The following is an 18,224-nucleotide window of genomic DNA, read 5'->3' as shown; positions in this document are numbered from 1 at the left end:
TAGAAAGTATATACTTATCAAGTATATAGTTCGAGCAACTATAGCACTTAATAAAACCCGACAAAATGCATAATATTATCGAAGAGTAGCAGAGAATATTTCTAAGGCTTCAAACCTTGCCTTGTATAGCAGATATCTCTCGTCTGCGTTTGTATACTAGAGGTGACGATATAACCGATTGTTTAGACGACAATATCCCTAAAGATTCGGACGAAGAGATGACCAAAGATTTGGATGAAGAGATAACCGAGGATTCGGACGATGATATGACTAGAGATTCGGACAACGATGAATTCGGATCTAATCAGCTCAATTTCCGGATTAAATTTTGGCGGACTCTTGGTTATAGAGAAGGACAACTTATTCATGAAGGGTTCGAGCATATGTAGCAGACTAATATAGAAACTGAGATAATTGGTTGGCCTGTAGTGCCTATATCAGTATTCCATAATCCAGGACCCTACTCCACGACCGCTAATTAGCTCTGTGATAGTCAAAGGCAGTAATGGAAGAAGCCGTAGTGCAAATTATGTTTGCAAGCTCCGTCTAGCTTAGCAGGTGTGCAAACTTAGTACGGCTTCTCTTTATCACTACCTAATCTTTTTTTGAGTTCTATCATATGAGATAATATACAAGGCTAGGAAGAAACTATCCATATCAGCTCATTTCACTATAGAATCCACACTTTTAGAGAAACCGTGCTATAGCCCCTGGTAAACAACCCCGGGAGGCGGGCACTGGCACATGGTATCCACGCTTTTAGAAAAACCGTGCTGTGGCCCCCGGTAAACAGCGCCGGGAGGCAGGGGGTACCAGGAGGCGGGAATTGGCACATGGTATACACGATTCTAGAGAAACCGTGCTGTGGCCCCTGGTAAACAGCGCCGGGATGCGGGCACTGGCACATGGTATACACGATTCTAGAGAAACCGTGCTGTGGCCCCTGGTAAACAGCGCCGGGATGCAGGTGCTGACACACGGTATCTACAATTTAATGAAACCATGACGTGGCACATGACATCGACGGAGGACTGAGAAATAGTCAGATTCATATTGTTCTCTTTTATTCAAAGACCACATCCTCTGGTTTTCCTCCAAAATGGAAGCTTCCCTGCCACAGCTTGTACAACTTGGCGCTACTTTCCTTCAGTACGCTATCGAAAATCCTCAATTCGAGCATGAAGGATTCTCCGTTCTTTACACTTCCCAGAAGCTTTTCTCAAGGAAACGGCGTCCCGGCGTCAGTTGAAGCATCTGGCCATATTGCGCCGGCAGCCCCTGCCTCTGAAGTCTCTGAACTGCTATCAACGTCGAATGTGACTCACGTGGACACGCCCAACTCAAAAGCATGGATTTCTCGCACATTAGTGAATCGAAGTTTTACATTTACGGCAAGCGACCTGTTCCGCAGCGATCGAAATACGCTCAGAGACCAATATCTGCGGTGGCGACGTATCTGCGCTGAAGACTATGGCCAAGGCTCGATACTAGAGAAAATTGTTGCCGGCTTCAATCGCCTCAGCACGCTCAAAGATGAGTCAATAGGATAGATTCCTCTGGAAATGACATATTACTATCAGTGCCTTTCTGCCCACCCAAAGCGCTTCCCGCTTTGGGTGCGCCCGCAATCCTAGGCATTCCGCAATCCTGGGCATTTTGTAGAGAAATCGTCAAATTTACCAACCAACTAGCTAATTATCAACAAAAAAAAGCCCTCCTGCCTGCCTAGCCGCTTCCTCATTAGCAATTGCCCGCTGAATAGATTCCTCCGATCGCTGTGTGGGTTCGTAGCCATATAATTTCTTGAACTGCTTAGCTAGCTTTCTTTCCGCCTTAGCCAATTCTTCCTCCTTCCTGGTCTTAATCGACCGATTCGCATCGCGTATAGTTAATATACCAGTCTGGCTAAGTAGTTTAACCTGTCGCTTGGTGTATTTTCGACGTACTAGAGCCTGCGCGGCCCTTATACGCTGAATTGTATCCCGCGTTATCGAAAGCTCCTCCGCCATCTCCCGCTGGTGCGCTATCAACCTCGATAGATTTCGCTATATCTTATCTAATAGATCCTCGAGGTGTTTAGTAACCTTCGCCTGATTCTTGCATAGTGCTTCGATAGATTTCGGAGGGCTATTTTCAACACTAGAAGACGAGAGATTAGGTGGTGGTGGTGATGGTGTATGCGAGCCCTATAAGCGAAGATCTAGTACGTATAGATCAGGAATCACTAAATCCTTAGCAAGATTATCAATAACCTTACTACCGTCAACTGGATAGATTCCACGATCTCTAAAGGATTCGCGGATAATTCGCTGTATAAACGCCTTCTTGCGAATTAGCCCGATAATCGCGAGGAAATCCGATTTCCTATACGGCTGGCCACTCTAGAAAGCTAGCTCATTATTTATTAACCGAAATTACTACTTATAATTTAGGAAGGGCTTTCCATCAAGTAGCTAGCAAATATACGTCGAATACGGCATAAACGCAAAGGGGATAATCGTATTATCCTCGCAGAGTTGAAGAAATTCGAGTATAAGATACGCGCTATAGCCGTCGAATATAAGAACGCGCTTTTCACCCCGATTCACACGATAAGCAGTCAATTGAATAAAATAGCCTAGCCAGGCTAGGGCTAATTTATCAGAAATCCAGCTATTAGGAGATATAGCCGTCATCGTGTCTAGTAAGAGGTTTTCGCTACCGTAGAACCAGGCCTCTATAAGATTTCGGCTAGTTCCCTTAAATATAAAGAGAGGGTCTATCTACCAGCCGTCTACAGCAATACACTCTAGTACAGTGATATTTTCGCCTCTCTCAGTCTCAGCGAGATCAGGGCAAGATAATTTAGCCCTTATAACGTTTCGTGCTCGCCCTTAACCAGGTTGAAACCCGCATTCATCGAAGTTATATACTAGCCGAGCGGGGACGTTATAGAGGACCAGTTCTAGCTAGTCGTACCAGTGTTGAAGAAGGCCTGCATCCTCCGCTTAGATTCGCCTTAGTTCCTTAGTCTTTTGCTTCACAGGACCTAGGCCAAGATTTTTTAGTAGACGCTTTATAAAGCTATACGCCCAGTTTTTACCAACCTGCGTATCCGGCTGTCCCGATCGCGCGAGTGCGCGATTTGCCCATGCGCCTACTACCGCAGCAGTAGGTGGTAGGTTCCAGCCATGCATTTGAGCTATCCAACTAACCAAGGCTTTCTCCTGGTGTGGCTCTAGGAGATTTTTCAGCGATTTAGTAGGTGTAATAGGCGATTTAGCCATTTCGACGCGTCTAGTCAAGGTCTGGCGGCTAACACCGAATTCACGCGCAATCTTAGTGATATTTGGTTTCTTTTAGGATAAAACCAATTTGCAGGCCTCGGTCAAGCGAGATTCATCAAAATCAGTAGATTTAGGCATGTTGGGTGGTTGAATTGGATAGTAGTAGGCTACTAGTAGAAAAATGCCCAGGATTGCGGAATGCCCAGGATTGCGGGCGCACCCAAACCGGGAAGCGGTTTGGGTGGGCAGTAAGGCACTGATACCTTTTCTCTCATTTCCGTCAATATAAATTCGGTGATGATGTGGCATCTCTTACGAATGCCGGTCTTTACGATACTATTCTGCGCCAACTTAATGCGGAAGGATGGGACCACTTAAGCGACAGGGCCCGACATCGTCATCGTGACAAGCTCAGGTGCCAAGTACTTATTGGCCGACGATGGTCTGTTACCATCGGCCGGTTATCTCATGGAGTAGTTCTCCTCGCCGGCAAGAAAATCACCAGCGTCATGCAGACTGGATGTGCTGCCAGGATTACCTCCGTACCGGTCTGTCCTGCACGTTTCGTCTTCTCTCTTGGTCCCTCGGCGAACAGAGCTTAGCTAGACAGCTGGCTATAACACAGCGCAGTCCTAAAATAGCGAAAGTATTTTGGTGTAGGATGGTTGGATCCGATGGAGAGACAGAATAGTCAAATCTCTTGTGCAGTTCCTCTGTACTGTCTATCGAGATAGACACGATCGGTACACATATTTGTAATCCTACCGCCGCCTGAGCCTTATTGTTGAATAAGGCATACTTAATCATCGAGCTAGATATAGATATATATTGTCTGCCTTGTCAGGGTACCACATGAAACACCATATCTCACTCCATCATAAACTGTCATCCAATCGTGCAAAGCTGCGATAATACCAGTGCCCGAGTACTTCCCGGGGCTGAGTCGGTCCGTGCTGGTTCACAGGTATATAAAAGGCTTCATTTCCCCGGTCTTGTACCGGCCTCTTATTCTCTATTTTATTTATATCTAGCGAGGTGATATTTTCTTTCTCCCTCTTAGTATAGCGACTAGTAGTACTATATCAAACCCTATCATTATTGCCGATGACGATGTATTACTAAGCCCCGAGCTAGGTCATTCACGACCTAGAAGAGGCCCTCGTCGTGATTACAGATACCTAGATTATAAGAGCGTGTTCGCTGAATCAATCGGTGATTCGACTAGCTCGACATCATCACGGAAGCAAAGGCGGATAGAGACGAAAGAGCGATCTTCTTTAGTATAAGCTCCTCGCTACACTTTCTTCTTCCATAGCTAATAAAGGACTAGAATAATACTTTTAAGAAGCTTCAAACTACACTAGGCCATAAAATCACGAAGTTACAAGCGACAAACCGAATACTCCAGGATAAACTTCGTCTGAAGAGGAACGTACACCGAAAGAGGAAAGAGGTGCTCTCATAACTAAAGGAAAAGCTAAGGTGCAAGATCTGCTACGAGCACCTAGATCGTTAGGCAATGCTTGGATATAGACATTTGCTCTGTTTGTTATGTGCAGAGAACCTTACGAAGCTAAAGAAATATCCCCTCTATAGGGCACCTATTAAAGGTTTTCTCGTATGCTACCTATTTGCAGGATAAAACGTAGCCTTGCTGCCATATTAACAAATCAAATGATGTTATATTGTGTCAAGTGTCGTTGGTTATCAGCCAACCATCCTTTCTCCATTTCTAGTACTGCCTTGTATCATTCTCAGCGTTTAGATAATTATATGTGCCTTCTTTTCTCTGCAGTAATTTGGAATGCCTCCAATTATGTTTCGCTTTTGAGAAAATCTTAATTGGCTCCTTAGAAGACCTGCCACCGATACACGTAAATTTACATGATTTTCAAGCCGTGATTGTAATATGGAATAGCACATGGAAAAACAGAACGGGCGCCTAATTTTGGAGTCGCTATATCCCGAATGGGACAATATGAAGGAGATTTTCCGCAGACGTCATCGTAATAGGCTCACAAGGCAAATGAAGATTAGAAGACGGTGGTCCTTCGTCGTCGACCGTTTATCGCGTGGTGTAGTTTTCTCGCAGGCAAGAAAATTTCCACTATTATATGAGTAAAGGTTGTTATTTCTAGGCTGCAGTATAGGCGGCAGCTAAAACATCTATTAGCTATAGGCACGACGTTCCGTGGAAGGATTTAGAATCTATCCTTGCTTATATCACTGAAAATTATCCGAGAGCTCTCTCTATTTATAATAAGGCTAACCGACTTGCCAAGAATTCGCTAACAACACACTCTCAACCTCTCGCGGGAGCAGTACACGAATTGACCGAACTTGAGTCGCTTCTTGACCAAGGGCGGAAGTTAGGAGCCAGGAAGCAATCACGAATAACGCAAGTTTGAATTAAGAATTATTGTTCCAGACTGAAGCAAGCTTCCAGCTATTGCTTTTTAAATTTTAAGATTTCATGTATTCATTAAAAAACTATTTGAATACCCTCAGCTTGGCCAGCCACGGTGAAATTATGTCAACATTCCTAATCTGTCTATGTCTTGATATATATAGCATTAATTCAAATCTTCATACATCAATTGGCCGGATGGTGTAGTTGGTTATCACGTGTCGTTAACACCGACAAGGTCCTGGGATCGAACCCCAGTCTGGTCATTTCTTTTTTTGCCGGCTCGCCTTATCGAATACCCCACATATTGTCAACTACGCTTGGCCTTGCTTTTCTCAAAAGCTTGTGTGAAGCTGACTCAACATGGCCAGTTGGTTGACTTCTTGCCGTATGAGACATGTTGATGTCTTTCACGAAAGGAATAAACCATGTTTTCTTTGTGTGGCTCTTCCATAGCTTAGCTGAACTGCGCGCTTACACCAGGACAACCCGTAAAATTTTTCGCAATAATTTTGACGAGTCTGAAACCGGAAATATAGTCCTTAGACATTTGCTTCAATTTATATTTCGAGTAGGTAAGAGGAAATTGGATAGGACGTTGATGCTGCGAGGCATTTGATTACTTGTCAGTGCTATGTGTTGGTTGAGATGTGTCACAAGGTACCTTGGTCACCTTAGTGAAGTCAGTCAGTCTAGCTAGCCAGTCAGTTATTTTTAGTCGCGTCTAATCAGCTTTAAAATCGCATGAATCAAGTTATTACGGGTCATGATAGCGTTCGCTAATATGGTAATCTCAATTAACGTTGCAACCATCAGGGATAGAGATTTGCCACCGCGCAGCAACCGCGGACCCTTACTTACCTTCGGATCATATCTAAATATAAGGTCCCCTTTTCGTCGGAGTAACAAGCGGGTTTGAAAAGTGAAGAGGTAGCACACCGCCACATACCAGGAAGAGGACCATAGATAGGTGCATAGGGTATCTCTGATTAGTCCTTTCCCTACTGCCCTACTTCGCCTTAGGTATAGTAGCGACCAGCCTCCACATTTCGTTCTTTGTCAATAGCAAACAAAGAACAGCTTCAGGCCAATGCAATAGACGAATTAAAAAGCCAGCAAATTCTTCCCCTATCCTGACTCTGCGTCCTCCCTACATCCCCTGCCGGACTCTCTAGTCTCACTACATCTCACGTTCATTTCCCCCCTCTAGTAAAAAAGTACTCTTTTAGAGTTTAATTTACCGTCTACATACGTCTTGGATTATAGAAAAAGTTACGCTAGGGATTTATAACTGTGAGTCCTCCAATATTATAAAATATTGGTAATATCATGGAATGCAACATCAAGTGAAGCATTAGCTAAAACAACTCCACTTAAACCACCTATAGTGAATAACACTACAAATCCTAAAGCAAATAGCATAGGATAGTGCAGCAAGATAAAACAAATATAAAAGATCTGAAAAAAATTATATTAAATAATGGACCATGGTAACATCCAAGACCCTACGGAAGCTCCTGCCGAAGGACATGAATGAGAGCCATGTCATCCTTGCTGAAAGTAAATCCTCCAAGCTGCAGCGGCGTAGAATATCTTCCGCTTGCTTGGATTGTCAAAAGAAAAGAATCAAGGTCGGAGACATGTCACACTCTGAGATCCAATATGTTTCTAATTCGTCTACAGTGTTCTGGTGAGGTCCCATGCGAGAATTGCAGAGCCAAGGAGCACCAATGCACCTACGACTACCGACGCGACCGGAGAAGGAGGGCACATATTGCCGAGTTATCAGTCACTCATAATGCCCTTCATCGAATGATTGTTGCCCTTCGGTCTGGAACCGGCGAGGACATCTCACGGTTGACTCGGCTAGTTCGGGATTTACCAACGGATGAGACGGCCATCAAAGCTGCTACTAGTGGGGAATTATTTGAACCCCACAATGGAAAGGCGAGCGCCCTAGCTGTGAATTGTGAGAGATAGAGGAGCTCTACCTTTTCTCTATGATTATTAGCGTAGTATTTGGATCTCTTTGCTGACCGGCCGCTTGGAAAGGGTTTCAAAGTGCGAGAACGAGATAGTTCATATGGAAATATCAGCCAAGTTCACCTTTTAGCCCATCCTTTTCTTCTCTTATTGATGTAATGGTACATACACAGACGACGCGCTGATATCAAGAGAGTGATGGATGGTAAACACACATAGTATATCTAGAGCAGTGCCTCTGGTCCTGAGAGTCATAGGATGTAGCACTAACTTGTAATAGGGTATAAATGTATCCTGGCTTTTGCCTGCCGCCTATGACTGATCCTTTCACGACAGCAACTGGTCTCGAATTTCTTTCCAAGGTGTAATTCCCCTGTGAACGATGCTCTTGCGTCGAATTCTGAGGCAATTCTCGACTATCTTCTGGAGCTCTCAATAACGCACCACGCTGGAGGTTCAATTCAGTACTTGTTATCAAAAGCCTTTTCAGCGAATGGATTAATCGCAGACCATAGTCTTCTGAACCGCATGATCACCAGAGTGGGCGAAGAAGACGTGTTTCATGATCACCTGGAACAGATTCAAAACAGACAGTCTCTCTGTGAAATCTGCCGTGGTGGGACTCGAGAAAATACGGTTGGGCTTGCTGTTGACATTTTGTGTCTTGACCAGAAAAACGTCTTGGCCGTGGATAAACTTGGCCGCTTGCCGCTTCATTACAGCGCGTTATGCGGCCTCGATACTGTATGCCAAAAGATTCTCAGTCATGTGCAAGATCAAGGACAAGCATCAAGCCTCATCCTGTCTTTAGATGCTCAAGGATATACACCATTCCATTATGCGGTAGCTGAGAATCACGTGGCTGTTGCAAAGATATTCCTGGACACCTTGAAGGTTGAAGGTCGATTGAGTGGCCAGCCCAGCTTCAAGATCATGAGTCACATGCAAAGCCTCCTCAATATTGCGATCCGGTATCAGTTTGACGACAGTTGTTGTTTTGCTTGGAAAGTCCCGGCTCTTTTCTCCAAGGGGCTCCGCTCATGAAGAAAGCCCAGTTTATGTCGCAGCTGAGATTGGACGCGATGATTATCTCAAGATCCTGCTAGAGATCGGCAAAAAGACAAATATAGACGATCCACAGTTGCCTTACGGTTGGTCTGCGTTAACTATCGCTTGCATAAAGGGGCACAGGAAGGCCGCCGAGCTCCTCGTGCAAGCTGGGGCGAGTCAGCGCATACCTGATTACCGTGGATGGTATGCCATAGAACATGTAGTCTTGAGGGGTCATTTCTCCTTGGCTGAACTTCTGAAATCATGGGACAAATCTCAAATGACCGGCAACCCTGTTATCATGTCCTTGCCACCTGTTCATCACGCGGGGTCTGATCTTTCTGTCACTTCTGATCACGCAATTGTCAATATTGGAGTTTTGCAGAATGGAAAACAGGTGAAGGGCGTCGAGCTCAAGAATATTTCCTCAAAGGACAAGATTCTCACCGGTTTATCGCCACCACTGGACATGTCTGTGTCAGTGGGGAGTACTGTTAGCCACCTGGTTCACTTACCAATCCTGAGTGATATGGCAAACGAACCATTTATATTCCCCATACACAATCCAAACGAAGCTCACCTGGTCTTCAAATTTTATCGTCAAGGCTCGTCGTGCGGGAAAGGCGATCTGATAGGCAGTGCTGCGACCCTACTTCGGAGTGAAGAAGATTACTTTGGACCAACCCGCGAAAGCCTTTTCAGGGGACATACCATTCCTATTTTGGCAAAGGAGACTTCTGAGATCCTCGGAACAGTGACCTTTACCTTCTTGATTGCGAAACAGCCCATGGACCTGAAAACATCGCCACCTATCGACAATTATTTCCCAGAGCGAGGAACACAACTTGTTGGTCACAGAGGTATCGAAACTGGGCATTGTATACTATGACCTTCTAGATGACTGACATTGCTAAAGGTTCTGGTCAAAATACTGCTGATTGGAGCTATCTTCAACTCGGAGAGAACACAATTGAGGTTGAATAACCCTCCTCCCCCCACAAATCTGTAACACTTGTCACTAATCATGGAATAGTCCATGCTTTCGGCCACAAAACAAGGAGCATCATATGTTGAGGTAAGACGTATCATGCGCATAACATGTGTACTTGTCTAACGTCAAACAGTTCGGTAAAAGGACATGAGAACAGCATGACACAATCTCGTATTCGCTAATACGTAACAGATGTGCAGCTTACTCGAGACTTTGTACCCGTCATTTTCCATGACTTCTCTTTAAGCGAGTCAGGTACTGATGTACCCATCCATGATCTTACTTTCGAACAGGTAGGCATCCTAAGAATGACTAGGGTTCTGAAGGCTCACTATGGAAGTTTATGCACGCAAGCAAACTCCAATTTCCCAGAGAACATTCACATTGGAGACATGGAGACGGTAGTACAAAGTGCAGCCCAGAACACCAGGTTAGATACAGACAACGATCACGCTCATTGACGACAACCTATATACAAGAGATCCATCCAGTTCTCGAAAGGATGAGATATACTGTTGATCTCAAAAATAAAGGTTTCAAGCCAAATACGCGAGGATCTTTCATCCAGGGCCCTTTCACCACGCTAAGAGAGCTGCTCGTGAAGCTTCCAGACTCTATCAACTTCAATGTTGAGATAAGTATGTCTCTCTCAGTCCAATATCTATTTTTCCAGTCCTGTGGTTTGAACTTACCCGAAGAAGAATATCCGAGACTTCACGAAGCGATTGAAGCCGGTTTAGCTCCAGTTGCGCTTGAGATCAATGAATTCGTCGATCGAATACTAGACCAGATATTCCAAAATGCTCGAGGACGAAAGATAATACTTTCCTCCTTCACACCGGAAATTTGTATCCTTTTGGCCATCAAACAGAAGAGATATCCGGTCATGTTCATCACCAATGCCGGAAAGCTTCCGGCTAGTGATTTGGAAATGAGAGCTTGCAGTTTGCAAGCTGCAGTCAGATGTTCCAAACGGTGGAATTTGGCCGGTATTGTCTTCGCTTCCGACATATTACTTCTATGTCCGAGACTTGTGGGCTATGTGAGACAATCAGGGTTTGTTTGCGGGTCTTATAGCTCACTAAACAACGTTCCAGAAAACGTGAGGGTGAGTAATAGGGCCAACAACAAGTGAACTTGACTGTCTAAGAAATAATGTTAAGGGGTACATAAGCGAATGCAATAGCTAACGAAATTATTTCAGGTACAACAAGCGGCGGGCGTTCAGATTTTGATGGCTGATAGAGTTGGTGTTGTCTCAACGGTGCTTAACGAGAGCCATATGGACCCATTTGTTAATGTATCGACTCGTTTGACTAGGCACATGTGATCGCCTTTTGGGACGGAAGGTTTGTTGAGATTATTAGGTCTCACAGATTGATGAGGTGGATGCTCAAGTGCCACTGCCGAAGCTTTCTCTCGCCGTTTCCCTGCGTTTGTTCTGTTTTTCTCGCTAGATCTCCCCTCCAGATAGTTTATTTTCGACGAGCTCGTATGCAATATCGAGGCGTCCCGGCGTTTTTGAGCTAGATTAGATAGATTCCATTAGGTTCGTCGATTTCTATAAGAGAATTCGTTAGCCTCTATTATATATTCAGGATAGCTCGCCGGAAGATAAATAAGAAGATAGCAGAAAATGAGAAATATCCCAGGGAAGCGGAGGGGAGGGGGATTAGCTAGTAGCAATGCACACGCTTAGATTTACTGTCAACATGTGTCAACATGTGTGTGTGCATAGGCCCTCGGATCAACAATGTGGCGCGCATGCATAAGCCTGCATATCAATTATTGATGTTGATCATCAACATCAACACCAGATGAAAAAGCAACGAGAATCCCCAACAATCTCGTATTTTCCTTCCATTATTTTGGGTATTCTTCGACTTCTCTTGTGATCTTTTATCGTGTACCTCATGTTATAAATACCGCCTAATTTCCTAGTAAAATAGAACAAGTTTGATATCTTTTATATTCATGACTAGAGCTTCTAGGCCTACCTGACCACACTGCGTTGACCTACCACTGTTCAACTTGTCTGTCTAAAACTGCCGCTCTTCGCTCTATGGTGGATAGTCTCTCTTCCACAATCGTAGATCTATGATTAAATCGTACGACCCTTTGACCCGACTGTGCATGAACGATTCGTGCACACACTAGGATTTATGCGCACTGTGTAAATCCGACATTTACCTTGTCTCATAGTTGTTGGAATATCTTATATACTTTAATCTCTCTGCAAAGCCCCGCTTGAACAAATATGGAAAGTGCAAAAACTAGAATTTTGTATATTAACAACACCAGCGAAGTCTATCTTTTCAAGTTAGTGTGCGATTAGCCCCGGCCTCTTCTATCACATCACTACCTAATAATAAAAACCCCTTCACAAATTACCACGAGTACACCCCCGGAGAAGCGCCCTATCGTTTCCGTGACGCGACTAGTGCAATCAGATCAGGCTATCAGCTGCCGGTATCGGACGACTCCGTATCAACCTTCTGGTCGAGATTCAGCAGCCGGGCTACCATAGCGAGCTAATGCTGGATGCTATTTATTACCCCGGCCTTCCTTTCAGCATCTTCTCCCTAAATATAGCATACTGGAATTTGAACCTAACGTACAATGTTGGTATATAGAGCGTCATTAGCATGTCGACTGGAACACCAGTGGCCAACACATTTAAGGAGAATTGTACTCTCTTCCTCCGCACGAACGCGAAATGAGCGCATCAATAGTATACAAAGTCGATTCCACAATAATTAGGCGATCGGCGACATCTTGAACCTACCTACCAGCCCACTCAGTTCAAATAAGATAAGATATACAGACATAGGTAGAGACAGCAATTCTAGTACACGTCACTTTATCATATCTCTAGACCAGAGCTTGGTGGTGACTCTGAACACACATGTATTCGAACATATTGAAGATTGGTTTGTTCAAACAACCCACAGAGGAGTGGTGTTATGAACCAGCCCCTGATTCATAGCATCACATCCTACATAGAACAAACATTGCCTGACAGAGACAACGGGATTCACATCGCTACTCTTGTATGCGGTGGATGCCCGGATCACTGGAGAATACTTAATTCTCCAGACTCCTTGGTTATCAACGAGCTGTCTGAGGAAGATTGTCTGGTCGTAGTTGCTGAGGAATCCATACACACATCCTAGTGCTTGCATGTACTGTATCGGCTGGGCGAGTACCTTCCTCAAGCCATCCCGTTGGTAGTAGTGTTTCCCAATGTTGTGATCTCGAATCCAGGGCACCTTAAACTCCCCAATAACTTTCAACTGGTGATTTTCATCCATCAAGATCACATCAGGTATACCACTATAAGTGGACTGTATGCATCTGAAATCTGCGAAGCGCATGCCCATTGATTGCGAGTTAAAGACCGCGTTCATAGTGTCGCCGAAGTATTTATGGAAGCGGCCTTGCACGCCATGCTCGTCCCCAACCACGACGTTTCCATATGTGTAGGGGTCCCTAGTACGGAGGCTTAGGCCTAGGCACTCATTCCGCCAGGCGTAGCTTTCGTACATACTCTGTACGACACTCAAAAAGCCTGGCCATGGGCGAAGATCCCCCTTGAACTCGAGATTGTGTAAGGCGCTTGATGTCGTGTGGTATGGGCCTAGTTCAAGCCTAGGCGCAGCAGACTCGACTAATGTCTTCGGGCCAATATGGACTGCGGGACGAGGCATCTCGAGAAATCGAGTTTTGTTGTGACGAAAGCTATTGATTATTTCTTAAGTTAGCAAGTTATCTAATATGGATCACAGAGAGTGCGTACGGAGTAAGCTGAGCCGTGAGAGATTAGCTCGAAGGCTGAGGCGGAGCGAAACACGAAGAGAGAAAATGGTTCGAGACGATCAGAATGTTTGTTGAGTAGGGACGAAGGAACGCGTATCTAAACCCAGACTGGGCTTGACTCATCTAGGGAACTACTGACAAACTTGGCAAACATGACTTCCCAAAGCTATCGCCACATCTCCGGCTCCCAAATTCGAAGCTGCTCCAGAATCTCCGTAATTGCCGCGAACACAAGCCGCGGAGGCCATTCAGTTCCTTCATCAAAAGGGCGTAATACATTCCGACCTCCGACCTGAGAATTTTCTATTGCACACTGCCGCCGAAATTGAGCTCCAGCTTCTACTTTGTGACTTTGGAGGTTCAACAAATGAAGAAATAGACGGTCGGCATCTCCCCGATTCAGGCTTTTATAACCCTTACGATCCGCCGGAATCGACGCCGGGAACGGACATCTTCAGCCTTGGGTCTATTTACTACACGATAATGACTGGCCATTGGCCCTATAGGCCTCCAGGTCTATTTAAGTCTCTGGATAAGATAGAGAAATACAAAGAACTGATTGATGATCTGTTTGCACACAAAAAGTATCCGGTTGTTGACGGAATAGCAGCTAGATCGGTCATCCAACGATGCTGGACGGGAGGATACTCTGATCTGAGGGCGCTTATCGAAGACCAGAGTTCGCAATTTGAGGTTGTGGTGCAGGAAAGCAAATAATGTAATTTTAATGCAATTCGCGATGTATCCTATCAACGATATCGAGCTCAACACAATGTCATCGGAAATAATCGTTTGTTTGAAACTTGGTTGGAAACGGCGATGTTCCTAATCAGGACTAGTCTCCGGAAATCGCCCCGCTCCGCAAAGCTTGGCACTGCGCCTAGGTATGCCCGTTATTATGTGGTCATTCGTTGCTCTTTGCTTTCCTTACGCCTTCTCCTACCCTCATAAATCTCGTTGGCAGAAACCCCCAGACTTTCGAGCTGCTTTTTCCCACTTTTCCTACCCCTTCCCTGGTTCTCTCCTCGCATCAAACACCATGGCACCGTCCGCGAGACAAACGGACTTCGATGCTCAGTTCCTCGATCACTTGGTCGGGACTAAGGTCACTACCTATTACGAGATCGACCCCCCACAAGAGCTCTCGGCCGTCTCCCCTGCCTCTGAGGCACCTGTGCCACTGTCTGCGGATCCCCCTCCCGGGTTTTCCCCCTCCAGTTTCATTTACTACGGCCTCACCTCCTCCGGCCTCGCATACTACTGCCTCACACACTACTGTCCATCCTACTGCGGCATCATCTGCTACAGAACCTAGCCTTTCGTTCCCTGGCTCCCCGCCCCCGAAGGTCTGCCTCTCGTGGATTATCACGGAAAAGCTTTCTGAGAGCGCACTCTACCTCGCACAGGACCAAGTCAATATGGGCGCTGGGCCTCCTATGACAGTTGGTAAATTCCTATGCCACCTAGAGGAGGACCCGGCACAGATAGCTTTTATGCGAATCTACTATCAGATTCCTGTTACTGGGACCGAGTACGCTAATTTAGCTACTCGAGCTCAGCAGGGCCGTCCTGGCAGGGTCTGTGGTGAACATGAAGCGTTCAAGGTATTGATGAGGCAGGGATGTAGCCTTGTTCCACGTTTCCTTGGCTACGACGAAAGGATGCAGGGGCAAAATGATCTCGTACCTAGTGGCTTTATCAAATATGTTGTGTGGGAAAAGGTCCCTGGGGAGTCACTCACAGAGGAATTGTTCTGGAGCTTGGACCGCCCTACACGTGATGATATCCGTGCTAAGTTTCGCGCTGCCTACGAGTAAGTTTTGGAGCCCAGAAAACCAGATAACGAATCCTAACACAACCAAAAGAGAGCTACTACGTTGTGGTGTAGCACCACAGTTGTCAAGAATTTCCAAAATCATCTACGATCATTCTACTGGCGATATGTACGTTAATGGTTCCCTAAATGCTGACAGAATTTGCTGACAATTTCAGCCGCATTTCGGGGTTTCAGCGGGGATGGCCAATCCTTGACAAACTTGAATGGTCAGATACCCTTTACGTTGCGTATGACCTGGCTGAGCCGCCAGAAGAGGACCTGGACTGGAGTCAGCACCCGGAAAATTGGGAGTGGTGAATTTTTTGAAACTCGGCAATCATCTTCGGATCAGGCAGCATGTGTATGGAGTAACAAATGAACAGTGACGTATTCGATCGCTTACAATTGCTGGAAGATGGGGATTGTTTGATTTTTTCATAAACTGTAGCTTGAAGAAAAGGGGCATGCGGCTAGGCCAAGATACCTAGCCGATCGGGGTTTTCTGCCCAGCGGTATATCCCCTTCGCGATTCTACGACATGCGTCTCCAGGCCTTATGGCTAATCCTCGGGCTCTGGCCCGTTATATTATCCTCCTTTATTTCAGTTCTTTTCTAGTGATTTAAATATTAAACAGTAATAAATATTAATATAGTTCTAAGGTCCTATTAGGTAGGGTTAGAAAATAGTTAGTATAGTATCCTATATTAAAAGATAGTTACACAAAGCCCTATAGTGGAGAGGCTATAGTTTCCCGAGAATCGACCACGCGATTTTGCCGAAACTCCACGCACATCCGCCTTTATATCCTCTAGTTCGTAAACCCTATCGTAGGCTTATGATAGAGCCGCCGGCGTGCTATGCCAGACTAGGAGACAAGGATATGTGAGGAGGCCTAATACGGCAAGGCGTAGAGTCGTCGATGGCGCGCCGATACCACGATGGAAACATCACGGTAACGGGGGAGAATGCCACGGTATCGGGGCCAAACAGCAAGCACAACCGTGACTTTTCCATCGATACCCCCTAATTATCACGTATCGTTAACACCGATAAGGTCCTGGGATCGAACCCCAGTCTGGTCATTTTTTTTTGCGCTTTAGTTGTTAATTTTATTCTCCATTAGAGTACTAGACTAGACGTTCACGTAAAGGCCGGATTTCATTGGGCCAACGGCCGTTTAGTAAATTTAGTGAAAAAAACGTGATTCACTGTTGACCCATCCACATAACCACCTCCCACTTGATACCTAGTTCCAATAAACAAAACGCCTTGATGATAACTGAAATATCCAGCTCGATAAAAATTTAACCGATCACCCTATATCTATGTTTTTTATCCATATTGGCAGAGTCGTCATGCTAGAGCTAGTGTTGTTTGACTAGGCTTGGCGTGTGCTACTGAAGGAGGAAGAGGGGCTTATAACCTTCTAAGCTTCCCACACTGGAAAACAGGCCACGTGAGCGATATACCTTATCTAGATGGAATGCCAGGGCTATACAGCATGTGAAAAATACACTAGCCCACGGAGCAATTTTAGATGTATGTCTTGATATCGCGGCGACGTTGGTGACTGAAACTTCGTGGTATTATCTCCATATGACAGTTACTTACTACCTCGAGAGCCAGAGTAGCAAGAGATAGTGTTCCGGGTGAAGGTACTAGTAGTCTCTCTCTCTGCTTGGCTTCTCCAGTCCAAACTCGACGTAACGAGCTTCTGACCATTCAAGTTTACTGATAATTGGCCATCCCCTTCGGAACCCCGAAATGTGACTGTAGTCAATCATTAGTATATATTCCCAACGTATTTGTATAGCATACATGACGTACAGATTGCCCGTGGGCTGATCAAAGATGATCTTCGAGATTCTGGACTGGCCTGGTGCTACCCCGCAACTAAGTACCTGTCTTTTGATTATATTAGTATCCCGTCTACCTGCCTAGGAGGGAGTTGTATAGACTTACTCATAGGCGGCACGGAACTTAGAACGGATGTCTTTGCGTGCGGCATCATCTAAGCCCCAGAAGAATTCCTTTGTCAGAGGCTCCCCGGGGACCTTTTCCCACACAAGGTATCTGATGTAGCCGCCGGGAACGAGGTCGTTATCTCCTTGTGTGCTTTCTGCGTGGCCAAGAAAGCGGGGAACAGCGCTACAGCGTCCACTCTGTAATAGCTTAAAGGACTCTAGCTCGCCACACACTCCAGGAGGAACGGCCTGTCTAGCCAGTGTATCGTGATCAGCGTCCTCCGTGTCGGTGATGGGAATCTGTTGGTAGATACGCATAAACGCTATCTGATTTGGGTCTTCTGTAAGGTGGCACAGAAACTTGCCAACAGTCTTAGCTGACCCGCGTCCCATCTTGACATCGTGATCTGTCATAGGAGCTGCCCTTTTCGAGAGTTTCTCCGTAATAACCCACGTTCGGGAGTTTCAGGAGATCCCTGACGAGGTAGACACGACTGTCATTGGAGAATTCGGCAGAGCAGAGGGTGTGGCGGGGGAGGTCGTAGCGCGAGAGGGCGAGGTGGAAGGGGCGAGGGAGGTAGATTCTGGTGACGCGCTATCCAAGATAAGGTCATATGTGGTGACCGTAGTCCCTACAAGGCCACGGAATCGAGCATCGAAGTAGGTGGTTCGGGTATGAGGTGCCATGATGATAGCTGCGAAGAGGGAGGCTTTAGAAAAGCAAGATAGCTTGAAAGCATGGGCGTCCAGCTCGGGGGGAAGAAAGTGTGACGCATAAACAGAAGAAAGAGTGATGTATAATTATATGTGATGACATGATGGTCATGTAACTAATGGCGGAGATCTCTATGGCCATCACTATCTGCTCGTGTTTGGTGTTTGTCTCCTTTGTTTGTGTACGCCTTTTCGAGGGCTCTCTGGCTTTGCCCG

General features: G+C 45.7%; 4 protein-coding genes across 4 annotated transcripts, besides 1 other annotated feature; 2 read left to right on the top strand and 2 right to left on the bottom strand.

The window, feature by feature from the left end:
- The first annotated feature begins 4,370 nt into the window (after window positions 1–4,370).
- Window positions 4,371–4,388: a sequence feature (Short protein (N7458_012481, KAJ5433325.1) was converted to a misc_feature.).
- Window positions 4,389–8,184: 3,796 nt separating this feature from the next.
- N7458_012480 (uncharacterized protein) lies at window positions 8,185–11,027 on the top strand (the record flags this gene model as incomplete). The annotated part of the gene is given in 5 exon segments (XM_056915862.1): window positions 8,185–8,627; window positions 8,686–9,566; window positions 9,890–10,127; window positions 10,139–10,805; window positions 10,902–11,027. 5 exon segments carry the CDS (start codon window positions 8,185–8,187, stop codon window positions 11,025–11,027), a joined length of 2,355 nt encoding a protein of 784 aa, XP_056760616.1.
- Window positions 11,028–12,633: 1,606 nt separating this feature from the next.
- Window positions 12,634–13,404, bottom strand: N7458_012479 (uncharacterized protein; the record flags this gene model as incomplete). The annotated part of the gene is made up of 1 exon (XM_056915861.1): window positions 12,634–13,404. One exon carries the CDS (start codon window positions 13,402–13,404, stop codon window positions 12,634–12,636), a length of 771 nt encoding a protein of 256 aa, XP_056760615.1.
- A 1,148-nt stretch (window positions 13,405–14,552) lies between these two features.
- N7458_012478 (uncharacterized protein) lies at window positions 14,553–15,647 on the top strand (the record flags this gene model as incomplete). Its single annotated transcript, XM_056915860.1, has 4 exons — window positions 14,553–14,716; window positions 14,829–15,326; window positions 15,379–15,456; window positions 15,506–15,647. 4 exons carry the CDS (start codon window positions 14,553–14,555, stop codon window positions 15,645–15,647), a joined length of 882 nt encoding a protein of 293 aa, XP_056760614.1.
- Window positions 15,648–16,988: 1,341 nt separating this feature from the next.
- Window positions 16,989–17,981, bottom strand: N7458_012477 (uncharacterized protein; the record flags this gene model as incomplete). The annotated part of the gene is made up of 4 exons (XM_056915859.1): window positions 16,989–17,100; window positions 17,158–17,235; window positions 17,293–17,718; window positions 17,776–17,981. The coding sequence occupies 4 exons, from the start codon at window positions 17,979–17,981 to the stop codon at window positions 16,989–16,991; spliced, it is 822 nt and encodes a 273-aa protein (XP_056760613.1).
- Between the last annotated feature and the right edge of the window lie 243 nt (window positions 17,982–18,224).

Source organism: Penicillium daleae, assembly GCF_028827525.1.
Source record: "Penicillium daleae strain IBT 16125 chromosome Unknown utg000009l_segment0_segment0, whole genome shotgun sequence".
NCBI classification, from domain to species: Eukaryota; Fungi; Ascomycota; class Eurotiomycetes; order Eurotiales; family Aspergillaceae; genus Penicillium; species Penicillium daleae.
The sequence above is the reverse complement of the archived record's forward strand: the minus strand, read 5'-3'. Positions and strand labels throughout refer to the sequence as shown.